We start from the raw sequence: 9230 nt of genomic DNA on the forward strand, positions 1-9230 counted from the left end.
TATGCATTCCTTCAAGGATTGCTAGGCCTTTAATATATGTATAATTTACACTTAGTAACTTGTGTGAAGAAGTTATTGGATATTTGAGTACTTTAGTTTAAATTAAAAAATGGGTTTGATTAATAACAAATTTTGCTGGTGTTAAATTAATATAATACCTCCGAAATAATCTGTGTGTTCAAAAAGGAGATTAAATTAAAGTTATTAGGAAAGTATGATGCCATCTAATGGAAATAAGATATAAACAATATCAGATGTTTGTTTTTGTTTGTTTGCTCTTTGTAAATTTGAAAAATGTTCAAGGTTAAGTTTGTTGAAAATTTGGCGTTATTCTTTTTGTTTTTAAATAAGGGGCAGATATGATAAGATTTTTTTTCTTCACTCTGCACCCTTTTCATTTAGAACTTTTTTTTCTGTCTTTTATTATTGTGTATATGTTTTAGTATTTTTTTTTTGAGTGGAAAAAAAAATGCAGAAAACCTTAATCAAAAATGTTAAGATAGATCCTTCCCTCTGTTTTCTGTGAAGGAAAGAAATGCATATCAGTTCAATTTTACATTTATTGTGGTAAAGTTTGGGTGAGTAGTAGCTCAGAGTCATCCTCAAGACATACTCATACACATACTGTACTTCGAGCACTAACACATCTTGCGAGATCTCACAATATCGAATCAAATCATAATGTGATTTACAAAGCTGGACCGAAACGGCTACAACTTGGAGATTTCTCACATGAGATGATTTCAGTCTAAAACTCTGGCATGAAAGGCGGCTGGTGATATGAAAGTCTAGGCCTTAAATTTAGCAGATCTGCATATGTTTTATAGCTTTTACATGACAGTTTGTTTATGAAGGGAATCCCAGCGTGGGTGTGTCTGCTTTGTCGCCACAAAAGCATTGACCCTGAGACGGAGAGCAGGTGGTAGATGTCTTTCACCAGCTTCAGAATGAATTATTCAAATTAGCTGCACTGGGGTGTGCTCTATGTAGTTCAATCAATAGGACTGCTGAGAGTTCATTTAATTTTAGTGCACCCCTCCCCCTACCCTTCCCACCACACACACACACACTCACACACCAAAAATGTGACTGTATGTTGTTGAAGTTCTCTCATATATTATGTTGTCAAATGTTTCAGTCTCATAAAGGATTAGGCGCCTTATAGGCAAGCACACACACCCACACACACAAACCAGGCTTAAATCGGGATAATGCAGCCGAGGCTGTGACATCATCATTTCTCACACGCTGATTGGCTGATCCTCACTCCTAGCTGAGCTCCCTCCAGCCTCAGATGGTACGATGATACAGCGAGGCAGTGCAGCGAGGGCTCTGCTCATCCACACAGGCATGGCTCCTCTGGACTGGAAAAACACAGGAAGAAGGAAGGACGGGAGTGTAAATCACCCCCTCTATTAGACTTTTCTGCTTTTCCATCTGTGTGTGTGAGTGTATGAGTGTGTGTGTGTGTGTGTGTGTGCGAGCGAGGGTCAGGGAGGAGGGGACATTTTCATCACAGCCCTCCAGCAGCTCTTTTGCTTTCACCAGGGGAAACCAGGCAGCCAGATCTGTTTTGCTTCCTGCTGGAAAAAAAAAGGGGGAAAGGACACCACTGGTTTTTTTTGTCAGTTTCTCCACCGTGGATCTTATTTTCTTACACACATACATGTACCATGGAACTCATGAAATGCAAAGGACAAGAGCTGGAGTGTGGGATGTAGAATGGCTCACTATAAGGATGTATCTGTCAGGAAGACTTCTTTAAACCTGGTGACAGGATTCTTTCAGTATCTGCGTGGTAAGTAGGACAGCAGAATTCTTGTTCTATGCTAATGGTTTGGAGGTGAATCTGAGCTTTGAACTTATCATGCTGCTCAAACAGCCTCCATGTTTTTTAGTCTATGTGCACATCTGCATGTGTGTGTGCTTCAGTGGGCATCCCCTGTGCATCAGAAACATTAGCCTCTGGGTTACTGATGTTCTCTGCTCCCTGTACAGTGCTCGTATTGCTTCCCTAAACACGTGACCGCTGTCTGTATTTCTGAGGGTGGATGTTTAAAAATGGCCACTCTGTGCGGTGTGCAGCAACCGGCGTGCATGACAGAGTGATACAAATCACCACTAAAGCAAAGAAATGCGTTGCTTTGTTACGCAAGATGCATAATACATGAGGCATTGTGGATGAATGTATTAATAGACTACAAAGGGGCTTGGGTGACCTAAACAATCACACATGGCATTTATGAACACAGAGGGTGTGTGTGTGTGTGTGTGTGAGATGTGTTGGCAGAAATTTTCTTTAATCTGCTTGTATGACCTCTTTTTGAAAGCAGTTGTTAGTAGCCTTTAGTATCAGAGCACCAGCAAGCTTTTACTAAATGTGGTTTATACTTGAACATGTATGGAGTAGTACTGCTGTAATGCTACTTGACACCTTGGAAGAAATAAAATGTTTGTGTCAATTTAGATAAAATTGTATGAGTTGGGGAAGTCTTAAAATGTTATTGTGTACAAGGTGCAGTTCAGGATGTGCATTTATCTATAAAATCAGTTAAAATACACCTTTGTGCAAGGCTAAATCTCATCATCAAGTGTCTGTCATTTCTCTTTTTGGCTCTTTTAATTATGAAGAGATGAAAGGTGGGCAGTGATGTTTTTTTTCCTTGTGTATGAGTGTGTGCATTTGTCTGTCTGATAGCTAAATATCTCATAAACCCCTGGAGGTAACCCAGTTCAAGATGGCCACCACAGCAATCACAGCAGACGTTGGCAAACACAAAAACAAAATGCTATACCTCAGTCAGTTTTACAGATATGAAATTGGGCAAAATAGTAGTTGACAGTCATCCCCAACACACACAACGAGTGCTACACATTTCACAACATCTTGGCTTAAAACTATTGGAGTTAAAACGGTTTGTTAGGAAAATATCTTAGAAACCACTGAATAGATTTTATTGAAACTGCTGGAAAATAATCATTTGATGTATACAGACAAATGATATACGTTTGGAGTCAACCTGAGTCAACATGCCTGCCACAGCTAACTAACCTTAGCAAACACAAAAATAGCTGCAACTTAGATAATTGTACAGATATTGAGCTAGAATTTGATGTAGTAGTAGCTGTGAGTCATTTACAACACAAACTCTTTAGTGCTAGAACAGCCTATCACATGGGACTGCACATAAAATTATGTTCAGTGTTTGTTCACAACAGTTACAGTATACCTGACATTTCTTCATATGAAATGATCTTGGTTTAAAACTAAGGCATGAAAGACGACAGGTGAATTACATTCATTTAAGAAATGCTTGGTCTTTAATTAGGGTTTTATATTTACGTATATACTGTATAAAATCACTTAAAAGTCACTTTTATACAAGGCCAAATCTGAAAAGTTCTTCAGTAGTGTTGGTTGGTTTGTTTCTTTGTCTATTAGCAAGATAACTTTAAAACTAATGAACAGCTTTAGAGGAAACTTTTTAAGAAATGTTGGGGTTGTCACCAAAAAATGTGATTAGCCGGTGATTCGCCTCATGATCCGGATCAGAATATTTTTTTGATGACGCTATGGCCTTGGCAGAGGTTTGCGCCCTCTGAGTGCTTCTAGTTTTGTCTTTTTAGTCAAAATCCCGGTTTTGTTTTGGTTTTCTTAAGTCCTGGAATTGGATTGGTCAACTATCGGAACATGTTTTGAAGCAATCATATATCTACATAAACCTTGTGTCTTAATTTTTCAGATGAGCAAGAAGCAGTGCAGAAGAGAACCTTCACAAAATGGATCAATTCTCATCTAGCAAAGGTAAGTGGGAATTACCCTTCATACCTACTTTTACACCACATTTTCACAGCTGGAGATTGTAGAATATTATAAGCTCCCCAGGGTCTAATAAAACATTAAAAATAAATCTGAAGTCTCAAGCTGCTCTTCGTTGACCCTGTTAGAGAACTTAATTCCTCCTCATATGAATCTCCTCTTGTTCAGAGGTACCTCAGGCTGCTCATCTATAATGTTTAAGGAAAATGGAAGTAAGGGATTGGTTTACCAAAAAAATGCCCTCTTGAAATATAGTTCAAAAACACTAAATCTATCCAGTTATCCATAAATCATGACAGTGTGAATGCTGAATCAGCAATCACATTATTGGTTGTTTTTTTTACTGTTTTTCTGTGGGTTGTACCGTTCAAGTACTCTTCTTTCCATTTTAGTTGTCAGCTACAATTTGGCTAGCTTTAGCTTTTAGGTACATGTTTACTAGTTTGAGCTTTTACCAACTTTTTTCTGTTTTACTTTAAGCTACTGTTTTGCTTGTCTTAGTTTTTACCTACTGTTTTGTTAATCTTAACTTTTAATGACTGTTCTTTTAACTAATGTTTTGATAAATTAGCTTTTCATTCAAGGTTTTGGATTTTAATATCACCAAGTGGCAATTAGTTTCACAGCTGACAGTGAATCACAAAATACAAATAAGCAACGCATATAAAACACCTGGATAGGTAACATTTAAAAGGCTGCTCGCAGATGGAGTAGAAGAATCCTTGAACAGGTTTGTTCTACATTGTGGCAGAGTGTATCTTTACCCTGATGGATGACCCGAATCAGCCAGAATAGACCTGACCTTGTACAAACCACTGAGGTCCTGGAAGGAAGCTCCACATCTTCACAAGACTTAGCAGGCACTTTTTCTGTTTAACATAAAGTGACCAGTGCCAACAGATATGTAAAAGAGAATGTAAGAACAGATTGGATAAAACAAGAATAAAACATTTTTAATAAAGTTGTCTCAGCATTAAAGCTTGCGATAAAAGTATGTATACTGATGTACCTTTTTACAGTGCCAGTCCCAGGGTATTTATACTGCTGCACTCTCTCAACAACTTATAAAAGGAGGGGGGATAACAGAGGAACTTCTGCTAAAATCAATACATAATTTAGTTTTTGTCACATTGTCAGTTGAAGTGACTCATCATTTTTAACCATCAAACGCCTTTACAAGAGGTCTGTGCTCTGATTCATGGCTTCTGATGAGACAATGACAGAATCATCAGCTAATTTAATGGTGTGGTGCCCAGCATGATGGCTTCCATACTCACTTGTATATAAAACAAAAAAAATGAGGTAAAGGAGACAATCCTGAGGAAAACCTCTACATGACAAAAGGCCATCTGATAAAATAGTATTCATCTTCACCCATTAGTCAAAAGTCCAACAAGCAAAATTGCTAAAATATGGGTAAGGATGCATTTAAAAGCGGAAAAGAAATCAATAAGAAAGTAGACATTACTGTTTAGTTAGTTTTACCTATTAGCTACTTTTCTTCTGGTTTTAGTTTTTAGCTTTTGTTTCCTAACGTTTAGCAATTTTGGTGGTTTTAGCTTTTAGTTACTGCTCTGCTGTTTTTAGCTATTAGCTATTTTAGGTTTTAGCTTTTGTTTTGCACATTGGAGCTTTCTGTTCTGATAGTTTTAGCTGTAACAACTCAGTTTCAGTTTCTTCAACAAAACTAAGCAAATAAATTCCGCTTTCAGCATTAACTGAGTTTACTCCTGATTTCTCAGTACTTTAAATCTAATTCCATTTAACAGAAGTCAGTCTGTTTGTAATAAAGGTTTGCTGCATCTAATGATGAGGAACTTGAGACAATATTCCTTTTCTGTGAGAAGAGCTGCTGAAATGTCACAGACCTGACAGTTTTTAAGAGTCTCACTGGATGCATTTAAACTTGGATGAGCAGTGTGTTTGTGTGAGCTGAGAGTCATCCAAAACACATAATCTGAGCGATAACAGATCGTGTGAGATCTGTTCTTAAAACTCAACTATTGTTAACCATTACAATCAACCTTTTCTGACTATTGGTATAATATCTCATGAACTACCGGACAAATTTGAATGAAACACTAAGAAAGTAGTCACTATATGAATATCTAGAATTTATTAACTTTTGAAGTCAACCCAATTTGAGATGGCTGCTACTGCCAAATGACCTTTGAAAACACAAAAATGGCTACAACTTAGTCAATTTTAGAGATATTGAGTTAAAATTTGGTGTGGTCGTAGCTGAGAGTCATCCCTAATACTTTTTCTGACCACTAATTGAGAACCGTTTTTAAAATTTTGCCATTAGCTGTTTTCTAACTCTGTCATTTCTCAACAAAAGATATTCTTAGTCTAAAACTCTGACATGGAAGGCGCTGGGTGATACGCATTTCTTCAAGGGATGCTAAATTTTTAATTTAGTCGTGTTCGTTGCATGTACTTGTTGTGTGTTTAATATTTGAGTGCTCCTGTTGTGTGTGGGTGAGTGCACGTGGGTGGGGTATGTGAGTTGTTTGTTGAGTATTTGCACTGTATGTGTGTGTCTGTGTGTGTGCATGTGTGAGAGAAAGTTTGTGTATTGTTGGACAGGATCAGCAGGGACAGTGATGTGGTGTGCAGATGGAAAGCAGAAGGGTGAGGACAGTTCCCTGTAGGCAGTCGTCTGCTTCTGAATTTCACTCGTCTAAATTACATGGCACCGAGTTCCCAACAATAACACACGCTCACATGTTGTATTTTAACACATTATGATCTAAAAGTAACAGAAACCGAATTAAATTAGCCTTAAAACTTCAAATTATTAAAGGTTTAGCATTTATTCAAGTAATGCACATCACCCGCTGCCTTTCATGCCAAAGATTTAGACTGAGATCATCTTAAGATGAGAAGAAACAAAGTTATAGCTGTTTTGGTCAAGCCTTGTAAATGACATTACGTGCGATCTAATGTGATATTGTGTGATCCCACAAGATGTGTTCGTGCTCAGAGTATGTGTTGGGAATGGCTCTCAGCTACTAGCACATCAAACTTTAGCTCAATATCGTTACTAACAGAGTTGACTTTAACAGTTCATGCCAAAGTTTGAGGCAACGATGTTGCATTTTGACTATGTTTTAGAGATAGTTCTCAGCTACTACTACAGCAAATTTTAGCTCAGTATTTGTAAAGTTGATCGCTTTATACCCTTTTTTGTATTTGCTAAGATTGCTTAGCTGTGGCAGCCACCTTAATTGAGGTTGACTCCAAAAGTCTATCATAACATTTTCTGCTACAAACTACAACCACATGCACAGACACAGGCAAAAACAGTATTGCCCTCCTCTCACCTTTGATGGGGAGCAATAATTAAAAAATCCTTTGTGGAATTGTCAACATTCAGACATATTGGTTGAACATCTTGTTACTGGAATCACTGATTACTCATCGGAGTGTATAACTCAAACAGCGGCAGAGAGGTTTGGTCCAGTTGAGTGTTTTGTTGAGCCTGATCTGTCCACAATAGTTCAAAGCTTGGCTTGGAAAACTGTAGAAGAATCTGAGTTATGTGGTGAGCCAATGCTGGGACTCAGTGTTGGGTCTATTCTTCATTATTTATGCACTCCACTCAGGCTTACTCACTGTGCATACCAATAGGGCTAATGTAGCTTTAGCCACATCATGAAAGTAACTTACACAGTTGTATATCAGTCTACTGAGTGACCTTGTCACAACATAGTTGGACATTTTTTGTCTTGTTGGTCACAAAATCTTTTTACTGGCTATAAAAAAAAATATTTCGACATAGACATTGTAATAAAAATAATCTGTTTAATAAAAAGCATTTTTTTAAAGGAATACAATGTGCCTGCCACCTTTCATGTTATAATTAAACTAAAGTCATCTTATGATTAGAAGGGACAGAAATAAAGCTGTTTTGGTCAAACCTTGTAATGGATGTTATTCACAATCTCACTACCATTGTGGGATCTTATGTTAATGTTCAGGACGTCTTGAGAAAGACAAAGCTACAACCACACCACATTTTAGCTGAATATCTGTGAAACCACTGGGTTATAGCCATTTTAATGTTTCCTAATGTTTCCTGTGGCAGCCATCTTGACTTGGGTTGACTCCAAAAGTTAATCAATTCTAGATGTACATCTAATGATTACTTTCTGAGAATTTCATGAGATATTTTGCTAACATTACAGACAAACAAACACAAGCACAGGCAAAAACATAATCGCCCTTTTTCCTTTGGCACTGGGTGATGACTTTAAGTGTGTGTTATCTATGCTGTCATTTCCTAAAACTTTCACACTTTCCTGTCAGCCTGTGTTCAATTCCTGTGATATTTTAAAACTAACCCCATTTCCAGTAAACGTCACTGTTTTTCCACTGATAAGGGTTCTCATGACTGTAGTAAGTTTTGTTTCCAGGGTGGGGATAATTTTCCTTCATCAAACGTTTAAGTGCAGATATTAGCATCTGGAAAACTGTAAAAGAGTATTATTCCATCAGAAAGTAATCATTGGATGCACATCAATAACTCCTTATCTATTGGATAATAATCTATCTATCTATCTATCTATCTATCTATCTATCTATCTATCTATCTATCTATCTATCTATCTATCTATCTATCTATCTATCTATCTATCTATCTATCTATCTATCTATCTATCTATCTATCTATCTATCTATCTATCTATCTATCTATCTATCTATCTATCTGTCTATCTATCTATCTATCTATCTATCTGTCTATCTATCTATCTATCTATCTGATTCAAGATGGCTGCCACAGCTTTTTGACCTTAGCTAACCTAAAATGTCTATAACTGTCAATTTTACAGATGTGAGCTAGAATTTGTTCCTATTGGAGCTAAGAGTGATCCCAAACATATACTTTGAGCATGTAATTATCACTGGATCTTTCCTTAAAACTTTGCCAATAACTAATAAAGTCAATCCGGTCGGTCTGTTAGCAAAATATCTCATGAACCAGTGGATGGATTTAAGTGAAACTCTCAGAATTTATTTACTGGATGTTTATCTGCAACTGATTCACTTACGGAGTCAACCTAATTTGAGATTGGCATACATGTGGGTGTAACTCAGTCAGTTTTACAGATACTGAGATAAAATCTGTTGTGGTTGTAGCTAAGCATCATCCCAAACACATACAGGTGCTGGTCATAAAATTAGAATATCATGAAAAAGTAGATTGATTTCAGTAATTCCATTTAAAAAGTGAAACTTGTATATTATGTTCATACATTACATACAAACTCATATATTTCAAATGTTTATTTCGTTTAATTTTGATGATTACAAATGACAACAAATGAAAATCTCAAATTCATCATATCAGAAAATTAGAATCTTGTGAAAAGGTTCAAAATTGATGGCCCCTGGTACCACACTCTAA

General features: G+C 36.8%; 1 protein-coding gene across 1 annotated transcript in view; it reads left to right on the plus strand.

Moving 5' to 3' along the window:
• Positions 1-1341: 1341 nt before the first annotated feature.
• Positions 1342-9230, plus strand: part of syne1b (spectrin repeat containing, nuclear envelope 1b) — a 149709-nt gene continuing 141820 nt past the window's right edge. The window contains exons 1-2 of the mRNA XM_025007067.2: positions 1342-1798; positions 3744-3805. Of these exons, the coding sequence (XP_024862835.1) occupies positions 1723-1798; positions 3744-3805 (138 nt within the window). The 5' untranslated portion in view covers positions 1342-1722. The remainder of the gene's footprint in view (positions 1799-3743; positions 3806-9230) is intronic.

The sequence above is a fragment of the Kryptolebias marmoratus genome, linkage group LG10 (assembly GCF_001649575.2).
Source record: "Kryptolebias marmoratus isolate JLee-2015 linkage group LG10, ASM164957v2, whole genome shotgun sequence".
Lineage (NCBI taxonomy): Eukaryota > Metazoa > Chordata > Actinopteri > Cyprinodontiformes > Rivulidae > Kryptolebias > Kryptolebias marmoratus.